The following is a 25406-nucleotide window of genomic DNA, read 5'->3' on the forward strand; positions in this document are numbered from 1 at the left end:
AATACACAAATAGCAGACACATACAACAGCTACACAACAAATACCTCCAGAAAAACAGCATGAGTTACATTTAAAGAAAACATCTGCAGACAGATGCATCAGCCTCCAAGTCATTTAAGGACCACTTAAAAGCATTCAAAGTTATCTGACCACAAAGTTTCAGATCCTTTTGTAAGGCATTCCAGGTCTAGGGAGCAGCAAACCTGAAGGCCTTTTTTCCAAGTTCAGTCCTGACCATGGTCCTGACCCTCGGAACACAATATCATGAAACTAACAGAAAATGTAGTTTTTTAAATCTAACAGAAAAAAACACTTACTATAAACTTACTATAAACACTTACTATACTATTTCTATTATATTTTGTTTTTTTCTATTTTTATTTTATTCTATTTTATTTTATCATAACTAGTATTATTGTTATATTTTTAACTATGTAAGTGCATTGTTTTATTCCCCTGTCCCGTGTTGTAAGCTGCTGTAACAAAAGAATTCCCGCCAGTGAGGGCTAAAATAAAATAAAGTATATGTTACTTACCAATGTTTTCCATGGAGATAGCCTATTGTATTATCACTCTATGCCTCCAAGTCCCATCTACCCTTGCGTGAAAGTCGGATTAGTCCATTCCTCGGATACAAGGGGGTGAGGAAAACACTCATGGTTCCAAACTGTGACAAAAAAAGGATTAAACCATATCAAGACGTGTAATTTCTCACATCTTAAATTGTAAATGATATAGTTTAGCAGGAATGGTGACTAATAAAATCTTCTTGGTGTTGTTAACTCACAGTCATTGTTCAATGGACCCTCCAGTCCAGTGTGATGGATGTTCCTGTAACGTGCACATGTTGCTGCTTTGCTTTGCTTTCAGCTGAATTAGAGTAAGGGGAAACGGTTCGGGAATAGCCGGGCAGGCAGCCGTCTATCGGAAAAACTCACACAGAGAGCCCGCCAGCAGCAGACACCCTGACACACTTTTTCAGTTTGCAGTCAGCGGCAGTATTCAGTCCGTAGTGACGTTGTCTGTTGGTTTTTCTTGCTTAAATACAAGCTGATTTTAACACTACAGAACAGGCCGAGTAATATCGGATGTGGTAAGTTCTGTACACTTGTGTAAGCTCCCTTCTTGGTTGTAGTGTTAGCCCCAGCTAGTTGGCTAACGGTAGCTAAAAAAAAGTCGTTGGGTGGCTAGATAGCAGGAAAGCTAGCTGCTGCTCTCAGGCCAATAACTACGCAGTCGTTTCATCTGGTAGTCGATAATGTTAGTTCCGTCGGCTATTTAAACCATTTCATGTGTGCGTCAATGCTAACCACTGCTATCAAACCACTGTCACGTACTTCTTTACTCTAAACCACACATTAGGTCGTTGAATGTGCACGAGAATGTTGTTAATTTGTGTTCTGTTATAAATAACGTGAGAGCTAGTTGGCTACAAACATTACATGGAGGTAGCAGTGAGAGGCAGACACTATAGCTAAGTGCATCACGCAGCGTTTTGGTAGAACCAACTAACAATATATCGATATATGATTTTGTGGTTAAGCATTACATCGATGTTACCACAATAACGGTACACTGGTTAGTTTCTCCCTCCCTAGCGTAAGCTTGTCAAGTTGGGCAGCATGCAAAACGTGACATTCAATGCAATTCCCATGCCTTTTTTTTTGCTCTGTACCATTTTAACATTTCGCAGAGCATACAACAGGAGGATGAGGGTCCCCCCCCCCCTTTCGACATGTGTACCCGAGAATATGCGGCCCACTCTTTTTTTCCTGGGCCTTTGTCATTTGCCAGGCAACCCCCTCCCCCAATACTCCTCCTCTGCAAGGAATGCTCACCCCTTAACCTCAATGTGACTAAAAGGGAGCCAAGACGTTCAGCATCACTAGAGCTATCAAGTTGTGTGTAATAATGTGTACCATGTCTGACTTAATCGTTACAGCCCCATTTGTGTTTGTGTGTGTGTGGTTGAATTTGGAAAAAAGAAAACAATCATAACGATGAGCACTTCGTTGCATTGTGTGTGTGCACTATTAGGCCTCACTCGAGGTTGATTTGAGTCTTTAATTGTGGCTTGTTTTGTTCCACGAGAAAACTCGTCTGCCTATCACTGAGACAAAGATGCTGCTATCTTTAGTTTTCCTTCTGCTTTGTTTTTGCTGTAATTACTACACTGACTTGTCCGTATTTAAACTTTTCATTTCTCCTCAGTGCTGTTAATTATATTTGTTTTATAGTAGAATCGTAACATGTTTCTTTCATCAACTATTAGAGGTCCTGCAGTTCATTGTACAGTAATATACATGGCATGCGTCTTCTGGTAGCAGGGGGCGGGACTAACGCGCGTTGGCTTTAGTATCAGCCAATCAGCAACGAGCTCGGCTGACCCGCATGCGCACAGCCAACCCTTTTCCTGTTGAATATTTTAGCCCCTGCGTCACAGCTCCCTCCGCCCCTTTCTCTCCATCTGCCATTTTGGTTTTGTTCCCGTCTGCAGTCGCAAAGCCAGCCAGCAACGCAATTACATAGAAGAGACTCAGTGACTCGACAATACAGTGTTAGAGACCCTCCTAATCCCGCATCGCGTTTCTTTTACTTTGTACAAAACGTCCAATTTTAATTCCCCGTCGTCCATTCTGATATATATACATAGACACTGCGGGAGAGGAGCGGGTTCGCATTGGGAAGGGACCGAGAAGGATTATTGGTAAGAAAAAGAGATATCAATGGAGCACGAGTCTTCTTAATGGCTAGTCTCCCAAAATGAATGTAATCCGCGACGAAGTTACATGTTGGTTGTTGTTGGGCGTCGAATCATTACACCGTGCTGTTAGAGGAGCTGTCAAAATAAACCGGTTGCTGTCTTTTTGTGAGCAGGTTGCATTAAAGCTACAGCTGCTAGCTTGTGAAGTTGTGTTCCGCACTGGGCCTAGGCCGAGACGCTAATGGAGAGGCTACTGTTTTCTTCCTTTTAACTTATTCATGTCCTCTCTGTGTCCATTTGTGAATTAACTTATCAGATAAATGCCACGCTATGTACTCGATGTGTTTGCCTGTTTGTGTGTCTTCAACCGTTAATCGATCCACCTTTTCCGAACCGTTAAACGCTTTCTATTGGTTTAGCAGCTAGGTATTAGGTTTTTTTGCAAGTACCGATGCTTTGCTGTATCATGCTACACGCCTTCATTTTTCGACGAACAGCAACCCTTCATGTCGGAATGAAACCACGGCCTTCTCATAGCCGACTGCTACACCATTTTGGCCTTACATTATGTGAAGTCGTGGGAAGGGTTGTGGAGGTAATCCAGCTGCAATGGATGCGGAAACTGCTCGTGTTTTCTATGCGGTGGGATTGTGTTCAAGAGACTGCGGCCCTGTTTCACTTCCTGAAGTAACTGGGACAGGCCGGATTATTCTGACAACAAAATATATTTTCACTCATTCTTTCTGCTACTCAACGCCCTTTTTGGATCTTTCGTAAAGGAGGCCAGTTCCAGTAGTTATTGTGTGTCTGTGTCCACACCTGCAAGCCACCTCGAGGTGTCACTTTACCGCAGTGAAGTTTTAATGATTCAGCTCTTTTTGACCGTCCTTAAACACCGGTATAATGAACAATGGAAGTACATAAACAAGCCAGTGCTGTCTCTGAGCATGAAAAGAGCTGATAATGCTGCTATTCATGTCTCTTCCGAGGCTCAGTTCGTTTTCTAACAGATTTGTGTTTGGCATGCAGCCAGCCCAGCTGCTCCCTGGACTAGAAATCCTCTCTTTAGCATGAAGGGGATTGGGTAGCATGTACCTTAGATACTCATGATGCAGACAGCACTGAACTACATACTTAACCCTTTGTGTGTGATTTCGAATACCTGGAATTTTGAAAAAAAAATAACATGTAAAAACTGTTTTTTTATTTTATTGCATTATATATGAAGTGTTCATTTGCAAAAACAGTTAACTCACTTATGAAAAAATAATAATAATTCTAGTACTAGCTTTTGGTATTATCAATCAACTGAGGTTGGGTGGCGTTGACTAAGTCAAAATGACTTGACCAATCAGAGATATCTTGAAAATGCAACTTTACTAGCAATCTATATCAGAAAGAAATATGTTTTTTGAAAATGTAGAAAAACAGAGTCATCTGTTTTTGCAAATTTAATTTAAACTTACAGATAATCTTTATTTACTGCATTATGTTCCTCTGAAACAATGAGCCAATGAAAGGAAAGTTTTTTGGCTGTGAGATTTTGTGTGGTTTGTTTTAACAGTATGTATTGATGCACAGATGTCCAGCTCGCCGCTGTCCAAGAAGCGTCGCTTGTCAGGAACAGAGACGAAGACGGGATCCCACTGCTCCTCCTCTAACTCTGTCAGAACTGATCTATCTCACACACCTGCCAACGTAAGTGATCATACACAAACTTGCTCTATTACAAACACAATGCACTTTTTTTGGTGGGAAAAAAATACATAAAGCTGACTGCAACCTCTCTCGTCCTCTCCCTAGGGCATGGCTAAGAATGGCAATGATGCTGAGATTGATGAAGGCCTGTACTCCAGACAACTGTAAGTTTGTAAACTTCTTGAATTTTTTGACCTGATGAAGAAAAAAAAATCAATTTTTAATTTCCATTATTTTGCAGATTTGATAAACAATGCATGATTGAGCCAAATGTGTTTTTTCTCTTTTGTAGTTACGTGTTGGGCCATGATGCTATGAAGCGCATGCAAAACTCCAATGTCCTCATCTCTGGTATGAGAGGTCTTGGAGTGGAGATTGCTAAGAATGTGATCCTGGGAGGAGTTAGAAGTGTCTCTGTTCACGACCAAGGAGTTGCAGAATGGAGAGATCTCTCTTCTCAGGTGTGTAGGAGCAGGCACATGTATTCCCACCTTGTCATCACCATCAGTGATGTTTAATATCTAGTCAACAGGGCATTGGTTCCTTCATTCTTTGTGCTTTTTATTGGAGATTCATCTCTTATGCCATTTCCTTTAAGCCTGATTTTTAAACTGCAGGGGGGCTTTATCTGCTATGTATCCTTTATCTGAGTCACTGGTGTTATACTTGTGCCATCCAAAAAGAGCGCTGCAGCCACCCCCACCCTTGCTAACCATGGGCTGACCCAGATTCATCAGTGGGTGGCCTCTTCCTGGGTCATAGTCCTAGTAGAGCCAAAGCCTGTTTTAGGACATCAGTACCGTGGGGTGATTGTTTTAGGTTATCAGTCTGAGACCCCGATTTTTGATGTGTCTATTTAAAGCCAGGCAGATGAAGGCGTTGGTAGACCGTGCAGGGGGTAAACCACCAAGCAGGATTTGTGGTTATTAAGGTAACTTCAGGGTTAACTCTGGGTTTACTGTAATATGAAGGAGATTCTCTTCCTGCCGGGGTAGATCTTTCCTCTAACTCATGCTGAACACTTAACCTGTTCTATAGCAGGTTACGTTCAAGATGAGAACAGTATCAAAAACTCCACCCACTGATCAATTAATTTACTTGATCGTGAAACTGAACTGTGTCAGATGGGAGAGACTGGGTGGAAACCTTGCCAACGTGTGTGACTTAACATTAAAAAAAATAATTAATGAAAGTTATTGATTGTTCTTTTCGGACATCATGCTTCCACGTAACACTGGAGCCTTAAAATGATTGTAGTAATTGGATGTAAAATCAAGAGAACTCATTGCTTGAAATCATTTTATTATCCCTATACTGCTCTGTTTGAGTTGGCCCGGGCTATAGCTTAAATATCATCACTAAAACTGTCATACACGCCACAAGAATAATAATTAAAACAATCTGTTTCAGGGGGTAAAAGGGAATTATCATAGTCGAATCTATCGTGCAGTAATGACGGGGAAAATAGCATAAGTCTTTATTTGTTCGGACTGTTTTGATTGATTTATTTAGACTTGATCATGTCTGCAGTTGGTCATATGTTGCTTTCACTGCCTCCTCCATGTAAACATACTCAGAGTAAATCTAGGTTGACTTATTAGGTAGATAATGAGGTTAAGCTTAGTGAGATCTCCCCTGTCAGGGTTGGTGAAGCCAGATAACCAAAAGATACCTGGAATTTGTTGAACTGGCATCATAGCATAGGCCTCTGGTGTTAAGTCAGAAGGTTCAATTGAGTCCCCTTTTATTACAAAAGTCTACAATGATTAAGAGAACTGGATCTGTGACGATCTAGCCAGACTTTAACCTCCTGCATCTATTTCCACTACTGGCCTGTGCCTCAATGTTCCCTCTCAGTTCTCATTCAAGCTCTCTGTGATACCCTTTGTGTATTTTTGTCACTTACTATGCGCAACATCTATCTTCTATAGGAAGTAGTCTATAAATAGCCAGGCCATGTCTACAAGAGGCAAAGTATTTCAAACAAATCCCCCACCCTCTGGTTTGACTGTCCTTCAAACAAAGTCTGAAAGAAAAACTGTTTTCATCTGAAAGCAGATGCTGTGAAAACACGACGTTAGTGGTTTTAAATAGTCACAAACAATGACACATGCCTGTGAGACATAGTCCAGTGTTATGCAGCAGATTTGTGTGCAAGCCACCTGTCTCTCAAAGAAAATCATATTGCTCATGTTGAACGTTGGTTGAGCCAGTTATTGGTAATTATTTATTTTCTTTAGTAGAAAAAACAAATCATGTAGATAAGTAGGAGAGCAGATGTTCAGACTAATGAGACCGAAATGATCTCTGGGATTGATAAGATCTGAAAAACAACCAAACGAGGAGATAAAAAAGGTTGATTTAATATATCTGTGTGGACACAGAACTTTAATAACCTGACAACCTTTGCCTGGCTGGATGATATATTTACTCTTTAACAGATTGTGTCTCAGTGGGGTCTCTCTTTTCCTTTAGATTTCCACTCGGCATTAATCCACTGTTGCTGGCTGAATTTCTTTTCTATTTACCCTTTCAAGTTAGCTCTGACAGCCTGTTTTATTTTTGTTTGCTTAGTTTTATCTCCGGGAGGAGGACCTGGGAAAGAACAGAGCAGAGGTGAGTCAGCATCGTTTGGCTGAACTCAACAACTACGTTCCCGTGACTGCCCACACCGGAGTACTCACCGAGGACTACCTGACCAAGTTCCAGGTATATATTGGAGAGAAGTTCATGTCCCAGCCTTACAGCATACAGAAGGAAAAATAAGTCATGGTGGTAAAAATGTTTGTCTTGTGACCTAGGTGGTAGTGCTGACCAACTCTAATCTGGAAGAGCAGCAGCAGCTGGGAGAGTTCTGCCACAGCAAGGGAATCAAGCTGATCATTGCAGACACTCGTGGTCTATTTGGGTAATGACCTCACATCAGTTAACTTGATTTCATGCAGTTTTTATCTGTCTGAATATTATCTAATATCTATGTTCATGTTTGATTTTGTAGCCAGCTCTTCTGTGACTTCGGTGAGGAGATGGTAGTGTATGACACCAATGGAGAGCAGCCATTGAGTGCTATGATTTCCATGATCACAAAGGTGAGTCACTTGGCTCAGAATGATATTCGAACCACTTGAAATTTGCGATGAGAAAACCTTTCATTATACTCATTATACACATTGCTCACTCTTTTTTTTCTGCAGGACAATTCAGGGGTTGTGACGTGTCTGGATGAGACTCGTCATGGCTTTGAGAGTGGAGACTATGTCACCTTCACAGAGGTCCAGGGTATGACAGAGCTCAATGGCTGCCAGCCAGTGGAAATTAAAGTTCTGGGTAAGGATGCTTTTCATTCAGGAAAAAGACATACACCTTTTTCTTCCTCTGATGACAAATGAACATAACATCTTCTCTGTGCAGGTCCCTACACCTTCAGCATTTGTGACACAGCTGGCTTCACAGACTATGTAAGAGGAGGAATCGTCTCCCAGGTCAAGATGCCCAAGAAGATTGCTTTTGTAAGTGGATGCAATTTTCCCCATCAAACGATGTCAGGTTGACATAGCAGCATTTCTATAAAAACACAGTTTACTCAATTTTAGACCTCTAAGAGTCTTCCTTTGCTTCTCTTTGATAGACGGGAAGGAAAAAAGGATATCTTATGCAAACACTTAACCTCATGACAATACTGTTGCCACCAAATAATCAGATTTTTTCCTCTCCAGGAGATGATTTCAGCGTGAAGTACGTCCTAAATGTGTTGTATTGTACTTTCCAGAAATCCATCTCTTCTTCCATGGCTGAGCCAGAGTTCATTATGACAGACTTTGCCAAGTTTGATCGTCCAGGGCAGCTGCATGTGGGCTTCCAGGCTATCCACGCCTTCCAGAAGAAACACAACCACCTTCCTTCACCTTGGAGTCAGGTAAAAAAAAAAAAGCAACAACTCTCAGAATGGTGTTAATTAGTACTATAGCGTGTTATTATTAATTATGGATGAGGCTTAAATATATTTATTATGCCCATCAGCCACATTCTTATCTTATTAGATTTTTTTTTTCTTATTTTGTAATTAGGAAAACAGTAAGGGGGAAAAAAAATTCCTTAATTAAATAACGTAATTCATCCTTTCACTGAATGCAAAAATAATCACTGAATGATTATATACTCCATTAAGTAACCTTTATACCAAATATGCATGGTCAGTGATTTTGATTTAATCATTTTACAGTTTGTGACATTTGATTGCCTCTAATAAAATGCTGAACTGTGTGTATTTCAGGCTGATGGTGACGAGTTTTTGGCTTTGACCAAAGAGGTGAACTCTGCCCAGACCGGCTCAGCCAAGGTGGAGCAGTTGGATGACGCTCTCATCAAAAAACTGTCCTTTGTTGCTGCCGGTGACCTGGCCCCTGTCAACGCCTTCATTGGGGGCCTGGCTGCACAGGAAGTGATGAAGGTAGGTCACCATGAAGTCATTTGTCTTCTTAAATTTTAGTCATACTTAATGCTGAAGTGATGTTACTGGACATGCCCGGACATGTACTGCTGTAACCTGTCAAACCACATGCATCTTCTTAATCTATCACATGTGCTTCTTTAAGATTTTAACATGCTCTGTTCTGTTTTAGGCATGCACAGGCAAATTCATGCCCATAATGCAGTGGCTGTACTTTGATGCCCTGGAGTGCCTGGCCGAGGAGGAAGGAGTAATATTGACAGAGGAAGAGTGTGCCCCTGTAAGATTATCCACACGCTTATACTGATGACTGATGCCCATCAGGGTGACAAATTATGTGTTAAACCTGGCCTGAATTATTTTTCCCCAGAGGAACAGCCGATACGACGGACAGATTGCTGTGTTTGGCACCAAGTTGCAGGAGTTGCTCGGCAAGCAGCGCTACTTCCTGGTGAGTTAGCCAATAGAAAATGACCGAATACCTCCTTTGGCATGCTGTAACCAAGGAGGATTGGAAAGATAAGTCTAGTGATACTCATTGTTTTATTGTCAACAAATGTCTTCGAACAAATTGAGCCAAACACCAAATACAGTCAGTGTATCCACAGCCAAACACTACAGTGGACTTTTGGAAAGTATTTTTGAAAATGACAACAGTACATGTTGGTAACCAGTTTTAAAGACACTGAGAGGTCATTGGATATCAAGTTTTAATGGAAGGCTGTTTATTTTTTTCCCTGTTTTGATTTGTTTGCAAGTGTGTTATTTTAAGGCATTTTCAACTGCAAGAACTTTACCCCGGAACTAGGGACTTTACCCTTGAACTACCTGTGTTTCGGAACCAGAGGAACCAGGGTCTAAATTTAGTTCAGGGGTAGTTAATCTCCCCCTGAAAAGACCCTGCTTTGGGGGTAATACTTTTCAACGGTCTTGAAAAGGACTTTCGGTTGAACGTAACAGTGTTTGTTGAGTTTACACAGTTGTTGAAACACAAAGGGAGTTCCTGGGAATGCATACTAATTTAGTTTTTTATTAAGATTTCAAAATATTTAATATAATTGTTTTTCTCTATACGCCACTGGCCTGATTTGCACAATCTACCCGGGTCTTCAGTCCACGATCAAAACGCGGACAAAAATTGGGGCACAGGAACCTTTTAGTTCTGGGGAAAGTAGTTCTGGGGGCTAAAAGACCCCGGAACTCTTTGTCGAAATGCACCTTTAGTGTCATTCTTTAACATGCTATTCCCTTTGACAAGCATGCTACATCAGAAAAGATCATAATGAGATAAGATAAGATACTCCTTTATTTGTCCCACAACGGGGAAATTCATGGAGTTACAGCAGCAAACGAGAAGGTGTACAGTACAAGAATATATATATATATATATAATGTCCATCAGAGACAACAGCTTGGCCATAATTCTCCTGTCAGCCACCACCTCCACAGGGCTGACCAAAGCAAAGAGAAGTTTTTTTATAAGAACGCTGATTGTTAACAGAGGTGTATTTTTTCCCATTCCAGGTGGGAGCTGGTGCAATTGGCTGTGAGCTGTTGAAGAACTTCGCCATGATTGGCCTGGCCGGTGGTGAGGGTGAGGTCATTGTGACTGACATGGACACCATAGAAAAGTCCAACCTCAACAGACAGTTCCTCTTCAGACCCTCAGATGTTACGGTACATGTTCTTCTTATTATTATTATTTGCTTTAAACTTTCTGTTTTGAGGATTGTGAAATGTCACACAGCTTGTCCATTTATTGGTTAACTGAATTCATTATTTTCTTGCTGCACTCAGTATAATATGTTGTGTTCATTGCAACTTCTCTGGGGTGCACTTCATTTAACCTCTGCTGATGGATGATGTAACTGGACTATATTAGATGGAGGAAACCACATGCATTTGGGCCACAGTGGCTCATTGTTATATTAGAGTGTAGGTTATTTCATGTGGTGATAAACGAAGCGCAGTGACTTTTCCGAGAGCAGATTGGAATTTGAAGACCGTTAATGTTTCACGATATTGTTCACCACAGTCAATTCAGGGGTGACATTATGTTTCACAAGAAACTGCAGGAGGAACACACAGCTGCCCATTGTGCTGTTAGTTGAAATAACTCTTAGATAACTTTGTTGAATCCAGTATTAAAACCACAGAAAGAAACTAAAAATAAATCTGTGAAATAGATTTCTTGGTTCAGTTGCTGTGCAAATGTTGGTATTTGATTGCTCAGTATCAATAATTTGGTGTACATTTTGGCAACAGAAAATGAAGAGTGACACTGCTGCTGCTGCAGTGAAGCAAATGAACCCCTCCATCAGGATCACTGGTCACCAGAACAGGGTGGGCCCCGACACAGAGAGGGTCTACGACGACGATTTCTTTGAGAGCCTTGATGGAGTGGCCAATGCACTGGATAACGTTGATGCTCGTAAGTGTCAGCAACTATCTGATGAGTTTCTAAAAAAAAATGTGTTTACCTCCTTTGAAAATCAAATGCACTTGACTTGAATTATTTTTTATTCAAGCATTAATTCTGTGCTCTATTTTTAGGTATGTACATGGATCGGAGGTGTGTGTACTACCGTAAACCCTTACTGGAGTCTGGTACTCTCGGCACCAAAGGAAATGTCCAGGTTGTGATTCCCTTCCTCACAGAGTCATACAGCTCCAGCCAAGACCCACCTGAGAAGTCCATCCCCATCTGCACTCTCAAGAACTTCCCAAATGCCATCGAACACACACTCCAGGTCAGTTTGGTTTATTGTTTTGAGTGAATTTCAATTATTAATTTAAACGCATAAAAACTTAATGTCACCATCACTGATAAATGTGCATGCTAATTTTAAATGGAGAGGTTAGGCCTTTGTTTTCCTGGCCCTGTCTTTATAATGACACTGCACTAGGGCACACTAATGGCTCAGTTGCTCTCTGCCGTGCCGAAGCCTGATTATCCCCCCTCCCCTGTCCCCTACTGGCTTGCACTTGCATTGCCCCGGGCCTAACTGGGCCTGAGCACGATTAGGCCTACCTCTTGCACATATGTCTGACCTAGTAATACCACACATGCATGGCTTTGAGCCATGACGCTATGATCCAACACATTTTAATGTTTAAATGAATTATTTATTGATATGATAATGCACTGAGAGGCAGTATGTAGATGCCAACCAGCTGCACTGAGAGGAAGAGAGAGAATATCCTCATTTAGACATGTAGGGTTATGGAGCTGTCTTACCGTTTCATTCTTGGTATAAAAAAATAAAGACTTAATCCTGATCAGCTTGTGGTAGACTGCTGATTGATGATGTGCTCGCGCATAAACTCTACTTTATCAGAAATTCTCCTTCTGCCAGCCCAGGAATCACTTTTTTACTGTCTTTCTATGACAGAAATTTAAGTTTGGGCGATGTCTCCTCTCCCCTTCTCCTGCCGTTAATGGAAGCTGGCATGATGAAGTGTAGACCTCTAAGAGACAATTCCACGTCTTATGATCCGACAAATAAAGTTATCATCAATTATTAATATCTATTATGCAAGGCACTGATGGGGGCGATTATATCATTGTTGTCTGCCAATACTTGTGCACTTGCATAGGCATCTATACCGTACCTCTTCCAACCGTGCCTTAGCCGAGGAAGTGTACCTTACCTGCCTAGTGTGGAGCATTATCACTAGCTAATGAAACTGGACTTAGAGGGCAGGGCGAGATACAGATACAGATTGCCTCGTGTGCCCTTAATCTGTCAGATATACACTAACGCTGCCCCTCTAATTCAGTGGATTGAGTGTTTTTTTTAAATCTTTTCTCAACATTTTCTTTTCAGTGGGCCCGTGATGAGTTTGAGGGACTATTCAAACAGCCACCAGAGAATGCCTTGCAGTACCTCTCGTGAGTTGACTTAACTCTACTATTGTGTTCAACACAGCCGCTGTTAGCCCACATACATTATGAAAATTATTTGGACTAGAAAATTATTTTTCTTTGCATTTAAAAGCTTACTAACAGACTTCTTTGACTGAAAGTTCATCCAAAAATCCTCTTCTTACCCTTAGGGGAGTTTTGGGTGATCCTTCAAGTCCTTGTAAAGCTGGTTAATTAACTACATCAGTCTGTAAAGGCGTTGATATCAAGAGGTTGCCTTTTTTAATGATAAGATAAGATAAGAAGATAAGATAAGAAACTCCTTTATTCATCCCACAACAGGGAAATTCATGGAGTTACAGCAATAGTACAAGAATTTCAACAATAATATATATAGAAAAGAAATGTTCATCAAAGATGACATGCATATACAATTCTAATAACAATTCCTTAACTGCTCCTGCTGGCAATGTAACAAATGAAACTGGCCGCTCCTCAGTTGTTTATTACCAGTTAATAAGGTTTATGATCTCCGCAGAGATCCAAAGTTCATGGAGCGTACTCTGAAGCTTCCGGGAGCTCAGCCTGTGGAGGTGCTGGAGGCTGTTTACAAGAGTCTTATCACAGACTGCCCCCACAGCTGGGCTGACTGTGTAGCCTGGGCACGCAACCACTGGCAGGTCCAGTACAGCAACAACATCCGCCAGCTTCTGCACAACTTCCCCCCAGATCAGGTAAACACTAAATTCACAGCAAGATGAATGTTGAGCTTCCTGTCTGTTATTCTGACCTACTTTCATGTAGACAACACATCACCCTTTCCCATCGTATTAATTTGTTTGTCAGTTTGATATATACAGATTTAAATTTCCACATAAAGCATTTTGCTTTCTTTTCTGTCCGCCATGACTCTTGAGGTGTAGTCGCATGTAATTTTGGTATGATCAGTTCTGTTCGTGAAATATGATAGGTTGATTGAGGGATTAACTAAACTTCAACCTCAGTGTAAAATCTAAATCCCTCTAGAGGCCTTTGTTTTTGCATTTTGTACATCTCTCCTCATGCAACTACTCACTGCTGTTGTCTGTAAATCTTTCTTAAACAACAAACGTATCTGACTTTTGAAAGTTTTGCATGTAATTGTTCTGTGTCTTTCAGCTCACTAGCTCTGGTGCTCCCTTCTGGTCTGGCCCAAAGAGGTGTCCTCACCCACTAGATTTCAGCACTAGCAATGTAAGTTTAGGTGTTAGTTTCTTATAAACATATGTATAATTTTCTATCAATGTCAAAGATGATGACAGTATTGATTTCTTGTAGGAGCTGCACATGGACTATGTTTTGGCAGGAGCCAACCTGTATGCTCAGACATACGGCATACCGGGCAGCAGTGATCGTGCCGGTGTGGTCAAGATCTTAGGGGAGGTCAAGGTGCCAGTATTCACCCCTCGTTCAGGGGTTAAAATCCACGTGTCTGACCAGGATCTGCAGAACAGCAATTCCTCTGTTGGTAAGTTACAAGATTGTACTGTCAAGTTTAAAATAATGTCAGCTAATCCTTCTTGATGCTGGGACACAAATTAATAAATGATCAGTTTTGTTATCAGATGACTCCAGGCTGGAGGAGCTGAAGGTCCAGCTGCCTTCTCCCGAGACCTCCCAGTTCAAACTCAGCACCATTGACTTTGAGAAGGTACTCCCTCTTTCCTCTTACCGATTGCTCTCTTAATTCTTGAATTATACATGTATTCTTTGGTTCATCCTTGTACTGCACTGATTGTGTTATGGATCTAGTGTGTAAAGTTTAAGGTTTGGAAGCAAAGAGATCCAGATCTGGGGCCTCATGTACAAAGGGTGCGAACGCACAAAAACGTGGCATACACTCTTTTTCACGGCAAAGTTCAGATGTATCAAGAGTGAAATGACTGTGAGATGTGCGGTGCCTCATGCCAACTTCATGGCTGGCGTACCCACATTTCTACAGCTGTTGATCCTTGCTCACAGATTCATACATCTGGATATTTCTGTGCGTACAACGTTTTTTGGATTTGAGTGTATGCCATGTTTCAGTTGGAAATCCACGCAAGTCTTTGTACGTGAGGCCCCTGGTCTACAGGTTCCCTCCCTCGTCAGCCACCATTGGGAGCACCTGTGATCTCGCTCAGCTGGTGTCAATCAGCTGAGGGAGGCCTTTTAAGGAGGCTGGGTTTCTTTGTTCAGTCGGTTTTTCCTCACAAGGGGGTCCACACCTTCATCTGGCTTCCTTTGATGGATGACTGAGGGTTTGAGTTTGGATGCACGAGTTTGTCCTGTTTAACATTAATGTTCTTTCTGCTAAATTACTCATTTACTTTTTGTTTTTGGCACAATTCCTTTGTTAATCTGGATGTCTGCCTGTCCTTCAGGGTTTGTTCTTAGGGGGAACATAACTATTGTCCCCCTGCATGTGTAACTTTTGTGGGTCTCTTGTTGACAGGATGATGACACCAACTTCCACATGGACTTCATCGTAGCAGCATCCAACCTGAGGGCAGAGAACTACGACATTCCCCCCGCAGACAGACACAAGGTAGGGGGCACATGTTTTTGATAAGGCACTGGCTTTCGGTTGAGCTAACAAAAATATGAAATTCCTACTTATTATTGTCTTACTGCTTAGTTCAACTTCTTTAAATATCCTGTCTCTTTCATTCCAATCCAGAGCAAACTGATAGCAGGCAAGATCATTCCTGCCATCGCCACTACCACAGCAGCTGTGGTCGGCCTGGTGTGCCTGGAGCTCATCAAAATCGTCCAAGGACACAAGAAGCTGGAGACATTCAAGAACGGCTTCATGAATTTGGCCCTGCCTTTCTTCGCCTTCTCCGAGCCCATTGCTGCTCCCAGACACAAGGTTCGCACTTGTATTCCTTTTTTTACTTCACCCTTGAGCCACTTAGATTAATTAATGAAATTAACACACAAGTTAAGTGTTGTCTTTAGAAAGCTGCTATGATGTAGTGCTTAGATTTATGAGCTCCAATGATGATACCGCCATGCTAATACTGATGCACCAGGCAGATAGAAATATCTGTTTGGGTGCAAGTGAGTTCAACTCACCTTCTCACGCTGATGGTATCAGTGTGTGCTGAGGAGAAAAAAAAAAAATTCAACCTTTCTTTGAATGCATTTTTGCAAAGCACAGCTCTACCTGTGTTTTGGATGTTCTTCTGAATCCTTGTTCTTTGTTTTTACAGTACTATGAGATCGAATGGTCATTGTGGGATCGCTTTGAGGTGACAGGGCTGCAGCCTAATGGAGAGGAGATGACACTCAGACAGTTCCTGGACTACTTCAAAGTACGTTCTCCCTGATTGGTCGCTTTACTACATTACGACTGGGTTCAGCAAAGTTAATATTTATGTCTTCTGTCTTTTTTTTCAGAATGAGCATAAGTTGGAGATCACCATGCTTTCTCAGGGAGTGTCCATGCTCTATTCATTCTTCATGCCTGCTGCCAAACTCAAGGAGAGACTGGACCTGCCGTGAGTATTCTATCAACAGACAAATACCAATTTTTCAGCCATATGAGTGTTCTCTTCATTTTCAAACCAACCTTTTTTGTCTGTGTGCTCTATAGTATGACAGAGATTGTGACTAAGGTGTCCAAAAAGAAGCTGGGCAAGCACGTGAAGGCGCTGGTGTTTGAGCTCTGCTGTAATGACCTGTCAGATGAGGATGTGGAAGTGCCCTATGTCAGATACACCATCCGCTGAGCCCTGCATTGAACCCACCCAAAGGGAGGGTGGGGATTGCAGGGGGGGAGACCAGGGGAGGGGTGTTTCAAGAGAGGAGTTGAGGTGGGGGAGGGGGGGGTTTGGGGTGGGTGAGTTGATCCAGGTCAGCTCTACTGGATCAATCAGTTTTTTTTAAGGCCTGTGGTTTGTGTAAACCTGTGCCTGAGTGTACATAGCCCCCGTAAGCTGATTTAAGGATACCTGTATGTGTGTTAGGGATCCAGTTGGTGCTCGGCTGTGGGAACAGGGGCGTCACTGGAAGGAAGGGAGCATGTACACTGGACCTCCTGGTATTTCTGAGTAGCAGAACCTCTCCGCTGAGTAAAATCTAAGCCTTTTAGTGTTCTCTTGGCACTACTGTTGGAAATACCCTCACACTCATACTCGCCTTCAGCACTAAAAGAAGGGACCTTTTTATCCAGTCTCTCCCTCCGATCTACGTGCTCTCTTCCTTCCTCTGAACCTTGTCTCATAGACCTTGTCCCACATCACTGTTTTTTATTTCAAAGATGCACCTCATTAAGAAGATCAGCCAAGAATCCCTGAAATATTGTCAAATTCATTTAGAATCCATTGCCCCCCCCCCCCCCCCCCCCCCCCCTGGCCATTTCACTGCCCTTAACTCTGCCTGAGACCCTGAATTCAAAGCCGTAGAAACACCTGAAGACGTAGCCAACCCCCCGAGTTTACAACCTCCCCTGACTAGGAAATAATTTGAGAATCTCACACCCGCATTCCTGGTTTAAGGCGACCCTACACCCAACTCATCCAGCACCCTGTGGCTTTGGACGGGCTCTCTCTCTCTCATGACATCAGTTCTCTCTTTATTTCAGGTGTTTTGTTAATTGTTTATTTTATTTTAGGGGGTGGGGGTGGACAGGGTTTTGGCACACACACCTTCTAGATCATAAACTGTCTTCTTTCTACTTTGTTAACTCCAAAAAGATATCACAGTATAAGAACAAGGCAATGAGATGTATCTTGAAATGGGAGCACTTAGTGTGATAGTGAATAAACATGTAAAAACATTACTGAATTTGTCTTTGTTTTTCTTTCATGGTTGTCATTGTTGTACATTTCTGACTAGAATGAATCACTTCTGGTTTGACACTTGACTCTGATGCACTTATTATTTTCCTGTCTGACCTGCTTGTGGATTTCTCAGAAGTTTCACTTTGAAGCACATCCGGGAAGCACTGCCTGAATCGGCTCGACGCCTACCTGATAATTTCAGATGAAAAACCTGAAAAAGTTTTGATTACAGAGAATACGACAGAAGAACAGGAAGCCTTATCAACTCTTTACCAAAGCTGTTAATTTATCCTCACTTAATCTTATGCTGTAGATTTGATTGGTTGAAATGAGTTTTAATGCTTTGTCAGTTGAACGTCATTTAAATAGATTTGTTGTACAAGTTTAGTTTTGAGCCCTCCCTTTAGAAGAGCGGATACATGAGTATGTGCAACTCAAAAGGATGTGGTCGATTGTGAGATGAGGAAGAAAGCGAGGAGGAAGGAGCACACTGAACTTTAACAAAAATTAGCTGTGTGACAGAAACAGAAGCCTGTAAAGTCGGATCGTTTCAACCTTTCTCATTTTGAGTGTGTCGAGTTTGTATAAAGATGCACTGAAGAAAAGACGAGATGGAAGTGGAGGAGAGTGGTGTACCAAGGACTTCCTGGTATGATACCTTTAACGTTTTACTTAATCGTTTTCTGCTTTTCGGTGCTACGTACTGAACTTTAATGCTTAGAACTGACAAGCTTTGATTAAAACAAACTAAATCAGAGGTACCACTGATACCATGATGGCAAAATATGAATTACTTAGTTAAAGTAGCAGCCTCAATTTATGTCAAACATATCAGTATTTAAGGCAGAAATGATTTGGATTTTTCAAGCTTATTACAAAATAACTGAAACTGTGTATTGCTCTTTGTAGGTCTGCAGCACCCGATGAAAGACACGTTCCCTGTGACCATGCAGGGGTATGCAATTCCATTAACCTTTATTTCTTTTTATCTCTTTCCTCCTTTCTAAACCCTTTAAGGTTGTTTGCTCAAAAACAATGAAATCTCTAATTAATTTATATTTTTAGAAAAAGAGAAAACAAGACCCAGCCCCTGGGCCTGTCATCAGAATCACAGAGGTGAGGGTAAAATCTGATAAAACTCTGTTGCATAGGTGCTTCTTCAGCCTCTCTCAGTTTCTGTGTAACTAGCGGAAGTTAGTCAACCTTACCTTTTGTGACCACAATTCTGAGTGCAGAGCTGACGAGAATTTTGTCTGTGCAGCTGGAGAAGCTCTGTGAACCCACAAACCTTTAAATCCAATCTATAGATCACCTCATTAGATTTCATCTGGTCATTTCCTAGTTCTGCATCTGTTATCTCTGTTGTCTGCTAACACAAACCAGTTTTTTATTGGAGGTATTTAAACCCCTTTCAAAGAGACTGTACTGAACATACAGCTGATGTGGTTATAAAGGCAAAAAAAAAAACAGGCAGACATCTTTTTACTACACAGGCACAGTTTCAACCTCCTTCCTCTATGAAAGTGTCACACAGGAAATGAGAGATCTGCACCATGCAACAACTCAGCCTTCTCCATATCTGTCTACACTTTCCTCTCTCTCTATCTAACATCTTTAACATTCTGTTATGTGACCTATGCTGTGTTATCAGGATGAAGAGGAAGACGAGGAGGATGAAATGATGTCTGAGCACATGAAGGATTCAGAGGTAGGAACCTGTTCTGCAGGTGAAAGATGTGTGATTTAGAGTTTTGTACAGCAGTGTGCATCCAGCAGTAGATAAGTGAGCCACCATGATGATCAGCTTGTAGCTCAGTTACTTTCACATGCATCAAAGTTAGATTCTAACTTGTAATTCTGATTTAATCTCAGGAGCCAAGTAATAAAAGAGTCAAACCAGTGGTGAAGTCCAACAGCCTAACAGGGGTCTTAACACCAGTGAAGACCCCTGCTCTGAAACGCATCGGACAGTCTATTTCGGTAAAGAAGCACAACCACAATCTCACATCTGCTGTCGCACAGAATGAGCAGCAAATGTCATTTACGTGCAGGAGTTTGACTGCTCTGCTTTTTTTCACAGAGGTCTATCAGTTTTCGCACTGAAGCTCGACCTTTACCCCCGGCCCCCCTGCGTCCTCGCACCAAGGCCTCGTCCTTTCCACGCCGGCGCAACAGCCAGTGCTGGAGCGACACTGTGGAGAGTCATGACCTCACTGCAAAGGAAATCAAACGGCAAGAGGTGTGAAGGGCATCATGTGTAGTTTATCGTAACAACTCTAATGATAATAATAAAGTGCATCATTTTGAGGGGTATGTTGGCCAAGCTGTGAGACCATGGTTGCAGTGTGGGCAGGGCTTACCCCTGCCTGCTCTGTATTTCTGTAAAGCAGCACTCCATAGTGACTCTGAAAGAGGATGTGAGCTGGCACTTTAAGCCTAACTTCCTTTATTGTACAATCAGCTGTGAAACTCATGCTGTGCATTTCACATAATGTGCAAGAGTGTTTTTTTGCATGTTGCATGCATCCTCATGTTGTTCTTTCTCTCCTGTAGGTGATCTATGAGCTCACTCAGGGAGAGAGACAACTGATTGACGACCTCAGTCTGGTCAGGAAGGTACAAACACATTTTACCGTAATTACTTTATATAAGAGCACATGTTTGTAGGACTTCCTTACACCAATTTTTCTTTGGTTTCCTGCATCGATTCCATCCTTAATATTGCTTCGTACTACCAGGTGTACTATGAGCCCATGCTGAAGTTGGACATCATGACAGAAAGTGAGCTCGGACAAATCTTTGGTACACTGGACTCTCTCATTCCTCTCCATCAAGGTGATGCATCCCTCTTCTTTGCGACCCTTACTGTAATAAAGTCAAATTAAACAGGCTCTAACTGAAATTAATTGCATTTACAGATAATTTGTTAAAAATAATGTCAAAGGTAGACTTCCTCAGTTAATTGTAGTTCGTCATTAATTTTTTCCCCAATTATGAGTCCCCAACTTTCTTTTTTTTTTTTTTTTAATGTTCTGTTTTTGGGCATTTTGCCTTTAATTAATGACAGGACAGCTGAAGAGAGACAGGGAATGTGGGGAGTAGAGAGAGGGGGAATACATCCAGCCAGGAGTCAAAGTCAAGTCAAGTCAAATTTATTTATAAAGCACATTTAAAAACACAGCAGAAGCTGACCAAAGTGTTGTACAATACATACAAAAAACCCACAATGTGAGACCAAACAAGCAATCATTAAAACAAACAAACAACAAGGAAAGCACAGCATTGGAAATGAGAACCTATTCAGGGCTAGAGGACTTAAATGCTAAAATATAAAAGTGTGTTTTGAGGCGAGTCTTAAAAGAGTCGACAGAGGGGGCGGCCCTGATTGAGGAGGGGAGGCTGTTCCAGAGACGCGTGGCCTTGACACTAAAAGCGCTTTTGCCCTTGAGTTTATATTTTGACCGGGGAACTGCCAGGAGACCCGTGTCAGAAGACCTCAGAGGCCTGGAGGTTTTGTAAGGGCCCAGGAGGTCAGTTATATAGGGAGGGGCCAGACCATTCAGAGCTTTGAAAACAAAAAGCAAAATCTTAAAATCAATTCTGAAGTCGAACCGGCAACCTCTGCAACAAGGATTGTAGCCTCTAAACGTGGGGCACTCAGACCGCTAAGCCACCAGCGCCCCAGTCCCCTACTGTTTTAATGTGATCACCTTGCTACCATCAGTCACCTCTTCTCCCACACACACCTTCACATCTGCTCTCTGTACACAGCAGATTGAAAACTTATTTTCCCCCTCACAAGTTCAGTTCTCAGAACAGCGGAGTGAAGTTTTTTGGTCTTTTCTGTGACAGCCCTTTGTACAAAGTACGTTTTATGTTTGTTCATTGGTATTGATCTGTTTTAAAAAGGTTCTCAGCACAACAATTCATTCATTGCATAATGTTTGCTTCTTATTACTGAGTGGGAGTTATTATTGAGTAAAAGAAGCTGAATAAGGCGCTGGTGGCCTAGCCGTCTAAGCGCCCCACGTATCAAGGCTATAGTCCTTGTCGTAGAGGTCGTCGGTTCGACCCCCGCCAGGTCATCCATTTTCTGCATGTCTTCCCCCACTCTCTACTCCCCGCGCTTCCTGTCTCTCTTCAGCTGTCCTGGGAAAAAAATAAAAATAAAAAAAGCTGAATAAGTTGAATGTGATATTTCTGGCGCAGTCAACAAAATCAATAGTGTCTACATTTAGAGGGTCCTGATGTTATTTTTTTATTCAGATCTCCTGAGTCGTCTGGAGCGTCTGAGGGGATCAGAGAAGACAGTTGGAGAGGTGGGGCCTACTCTGATGAACTGGGTGAGTGTCTCTATGGAAACTGAGAGAGAGAGAAAAAAGAGAAAAAAAGGCACAACCCACCTTTACTTGCTCCAGTTCCTGTGCTTTCTCAATTGTGTTCCTCTTCAAACCGGTGTCACAGAGTTCAGACTGTGTGCTCTCTGCCTTTTTATCTAACTTTGAATTTCTTGTCTTCGTCTTTTGTCGTTGCAGTTTCCTTGCCTGGAGTCCTACGTCACGTACTGCTGTAACCAGGTAGGGGCCAAAGCTCTGCTGGACCAGAAGAAGCAGGAGAAAAGAGTGGAGCGCTTTCTGCGCCTGTGTCAGGAGTCCTCATTCAGCAGAAAACTGGACCTGTGGAACTTTCTGGATCTTCCCAGAAGCCGTTTGGTCAAATACCCGCTGTTGTTGAAAGAGATCCAGAAGTGCACACCTCCAGATCACCCAGACGAGGACACATTACCTGACGCTGTGAGTTGGTGTCCTTGCATACAAAAGTGATTATACAGAAATACTAACTTAGATAAATGCTGAATCTAAATGTTAACCCTTTAGACTTGCAGAGCTTTAGCCTTAAGCACACTATTGTGTTCATGCTCATATTTGTTCAAGCCTTGGACCCTGGATGGAAAATCCAACCATTTGGCCTCAGTTAACACCCCCATGTTTGAATCTATAGACTGCACATATTGCCACCTTAGGTTGGCAGTCATTTGAAAATAAAACTTTGGCTGGTCTATCATTATTTGTTATTTGTTTCCCTCCAGGAGATAGTTTTCCTTTTGCAATGCCTTTAGTCTCCTTCTATAAATATTAATGGCAAACATTTCAAACAGGAAGCTATCAGACTTAACATAGTGCATGTTTTTTTCCTACAACTATAATACAATGATGCTACATCATTGTTTGTTGTGTTCAGTTGGAACTGATTCAGAGCATCGTGGGGGAGGTGAACAAGAAGACCGGGGAGGCAGAGTGTCAGTTCTACAGGCGAGGTCTGAGCTACCTGGATGAGAGTCAGAGACTACCAGAGATCCAGCAGTCCCGTTTTCTGTACTGCCACGGAGAGCTGAAGAACAACAAGGGCCAGGTAACTGCTCGCTTATTATGTTAACTACTTTTATATGTTCACTTCAGATAAAAGGTTTGACTACAGAGACAGGCGACCATCTAAATTTCTACATATTTGCTCCTCTCTGCCTGATTGTTTTGAATCTATGTCTTTTTCATTCATGAGCACTCTTTCATATCACAGTCATACCAAATCTGTAACTGTTATAATAAACATACTCTGGAAAAAAAATGCCTCTCCAGAAACAAGAAAAAAAAACGTATTTACTTTTGCCTTGAAATAAGCGTAAAAATCTGCCAATACAACAAGTGAAAATTAGCTTGGTAAGATTTCTTAAAATAAGATGAAATATTTGGAAAACTGTGATCTTAAAATTAGCCGGGAAAACTTATTTTAAGCAATATTTTACCAGTATTTTAAAGCTTAGTGCCTCAGAATAAGCCAGGAATGCTAACAATTAGTATTTTTTCACTCAAAAAAGGATTTTTGCACTAATACATTTCATGTGAACTTCTTAATTTGAGATATATTCACCTTAATTTGAGTTGTATTATAGCAGCACTTCTCTAGGTTTAAGACCATCTTGCACTTATAATGTACTTGTAATAAGATTGCAAAGTTTAATTTGAGCATTTTGAGATATAATGTCTTCTCATAGTGAGCTGGCTATAATAATATTCAGTCATGTTGTTTTCTAGGATAAGCCAGCTATGCTCTAAAGTAGGTGTTTCATTGTGTGCTTGTAGTTTGAGGATGTATATTTTTATCTGATTTAGAAGAAACAGTGCCTGAAAACTGAAACCCACCCTTAAAAACAAAGACTTTTCTTTCTTTCTTTCTTTCTTTCTTTCTTTCTTTCTTTCTTTCTTTCTTTCTTTACTTAAATCAAGTAAAGTGTTTGTCTTAAATCAAGATTATCCATCCCCTACAATGAATCTCAGCTTGAAAAATCTATGAAATGTAAAATAAACCTTGTTTCTTCTAAATTACAACTCAAGATAGTTTCAAGATTGTTTGACTTAGCAAGATATTTCAGATGCATTGTCTTAAAACAAGTCCCTTTATCTTGCTCAAATGTTACTTGTTAAGTAAATTTATCTTAAATTAAGTGGGATCAGACATTTTGATTAAAAATTAGACAATTTCACTTGGTAAGATTTTGAGTTTTTGCAGCATACAAACATGGTAAATACATCTGTCTCTTTTGGCAGCGGCTGCATGTCTTCCTGTTTGAGCTGGCATTGGTGCTGTCCAGGCCAGGGGAAGACAAAGAAGGGGGTCAGGTGTTCAATGTGTACAGACAGCCTTTGCCTAATGCCCTGATAAATCTGGAGGAGATCCCTGACGGAGAGCCTGCTGGAGGGGGTTCCTTCAGGGGAGCGTTCACTGGAAATGATAAAGGTAAAATCTAAATACTACAAATCAATGTCTTAGAAGCCGCCACAGAAAAGGACACAGTGGGTAGTTTTCACTGTAGATCGTTCTGCTGATGTTTTTAAAAGATTTTTCTGTTTAATCATTTTCTGTACAATTGAAAGTTTAGCTTGTCATGCCCTTTGTTTGTCTAGGCAGGCTTTCAAAACAATCTATTTTTAAACAAAGAAGCAGCAAACAATTTACTGAAGTCTGACAGCTCAAGTTTTAGCTTGTGTTTCATGATTGCTGGTTAAAAAGGGACAAATAATAGAAATGTAGGTCAAGAGAAGGTCAGTAAATTGAGAAATAATATGCTGCTCCACCCTGTTATTTCAAGTGGAAGCTAAAACTGAACTTCTGCTTCTCAACCCCCTTTCTCTTCCTCTCTCTATCTCTCCATCTCCTCAGTGAAAAACTGTTTCCGTGTGAGCAGCAGAGGGCGCTCCAAAGCAAACCCTTACAGCCTGCAGGCCAACGACTCCTTCAGCAAGCAGCAGTGGATCGGCTGTCTGCGGCAAGCCATCGTCCAGTCCAGGGACAGGACCGCTCAGACCAGCCAGTCGCAGCTCTCCCTGCACCCTGACCCCGCCTTGTATCACATAGCTGAGCTCAGCCTCAGCTCAGACACAGACATGGCGGACCACACCAGCCGCTGAATGTTTGTAGACTGAACACCAGAAGGCCTTTGGAGGGTCTAAAGATCTGTACATTGACTTTGTAGGAATTAAAAAAATGGACTTTAAGAAAGATTATTGTGGTTAGACACTTGCATTGCATTCACAACATGGCTGGCTTTCTGTTCTTGTATTTGTTGATGGACAGTATGATTGTGATGAAATGTGTTACACAGCTTTAACAGTATTATTGAATGTATGAAGTTACTTTGTTGTCATTGTTGTCTTTTTTTTAATAAACTGACGATCAAAAGTGTCTTCAGGTACTCTTGGCAAAGCACACAAAGACAGATCTAAGTATAGCCAACAAGATTTAAAAAGACAAGATTAGAGATGCTTATCCTCACTCTCTCTCTCTCTCTCTCTCTCTCTCTCTCTCTCTCTCTCTCTCTCTCTCTCT

The 25406-nt window shown here is 41.6% G+C and overlaps 2 protein-coding genes and 1 non-coding gene across 6 annotated transcripts; all 3 read left to right on the forward strand.

Annotated features, from left to right (window-relative positions):
- The first annotated feature begins 874 nt into the window (after positions 1-874).
- Positions 875-17521, forward strand: uba1 (ubiquitin-like modifier activating enzyme 1). 4 transcript variants are annotated; one of them, XM_034695610.1, is made up of 26 exons: positions 875-1093; positions 4286-4402; positions 4508-4566; positions 4695-4863; positions 6977-7111; positions 7204-7310; positions 7401-7491; positions 7597-7729; positions 7814-7911; positions 8172-8318; positions 8676-8852; positions 9025-9132; positions 9223-9303; positions 10377-10529; positions 11118-11283; positions 11406-11602; positions 12680-12744; positions 13256-13451; positions 13876-13950; positions 14035-14224; positions 14310-14407; positions 15191-15283; positions 15416-15607; positions 15951-16052; positions 16138-16238; positions 16334-17521. In XM_034695610.1, the coding sequence occupies exons 2-26, from the start codon at positions 4286-4288 to the stop codon at positions 16467-16469; spliced, it is 3186 nt and encodes a 1061-aa protein (XP_034551501.1). In that variant the 5' UTR covers positions 875-1093; the 3' UTR covers positions 16470-17521. The 4 variants fall into 4 exon arrangements, with proteins under 4 accessions (XP_034551501.1, XP_034551503.1, XP_034551504.1 ...); XM_034695612.1 differs by having other exon boundaries at positions 879-1093; positions 14322-14407; positions 16334-17509; XM_034695613.1 differs by lacking the exon at positions 875-1093 and adding an exon at positions 2452-2707 and having other exon boundaries at positions 14322-14407; positions 16334-17509.
- LOC117822187 lies at positions 15731-15850 on the forward strand. Its single transcript, XR_004633142.1, has one exon. It is a non-coding gene; the product is annotated as a small nucleolar RNA U6-53/MBII-28 (small nucleolar RNA).
- A 240-nt stretch (positions 17522-17761) lies between the features above and the next one.
- Positions 17762-25262, forward strand: arhgef3l (Rho guanine nucleotide exchange factor (GEF) 3, like). The gene is made up of 13 exons (XM_034695616.1): positions 17762-18171; positions 18432-18477; positions 18588-18638; positions 19174-19230; positions 19395-19502; positions 19603-19761; positions 20076-20138; positions 20261-20357; positions 21789-21865; positions 22058-22315; positions 22764-22934; positions 24128-24317; positions 24741-25262. Exons 1-13 carry the CDS (start codon positions 18134-18136, stop codon positions 24986-24988), a joined length of 1563 nt encoding a protein of 520 aa, XP_034551507.1. The 5' UTR covers positions 17762-18133; the 3' UTR covers positions 24989-25262.
- Positions 25263-25406: the final 144 nt, after the last annotated feature.

This window comes from Notolabrus celidotus, chromosome 11, assembly GCF_009762535.1.
Source record: "Notolabrus celidotus isolate fNotCel1 chromosome 11, fNotCel1.pri, whole genome shotgun sequence".
Classification (NCBI taxonomy): Eukaryota; Metazoa; Chordata; class Actinopteri; order Labriformes; family Labridae; genus Notolabrus; species Notolabrus celidotus.

Bases quoted from the DNA above. Each gene is read 5' to 3' on its own strand.
- arhgef3l (XM_034695616.1), top strand. From the start codon at position 18,134: ATGGAAGTGGAGGAGAGTGGTGTACCAAGGACTTCCTG. The intron at 18,478-18,587 runs GTATGCAATTCC...TTATATTTTTAG, and splicing joins TTCCCTGTGACCATGCAGGG to AAAAAGAGAAAACAAGACCC. The intron at 22,316-22,763 runs GTGAGTTGGTGT...TGTTGTGTTCAG, and splicing joins AGGACACATTACCTGACGCT to TTGGAACTGATTCAGAGCAT.
- uba1 (XM_034695610.1), top strand. From the start codon at position 4,286: ATGTCCAGCTCGCCGCTGTCCAAGAAGCGTCGCTTGTCAGGAACAGAG. The intron at 11,284-11,405 runs GTAAGTGTCAGC...CTCTATTTTTAG, and splicing joins ACTGGATAACGTTGATGCTC to GTATGTACATGGATCGGAGG. The intron at 13,452-13,875 runs GTAAACACTAAA...TGTGTCTTTCAG, and splicing joins ACAACTTCCCCCCAGATCAG to CTCACTAGCTCTGGTGCTCC.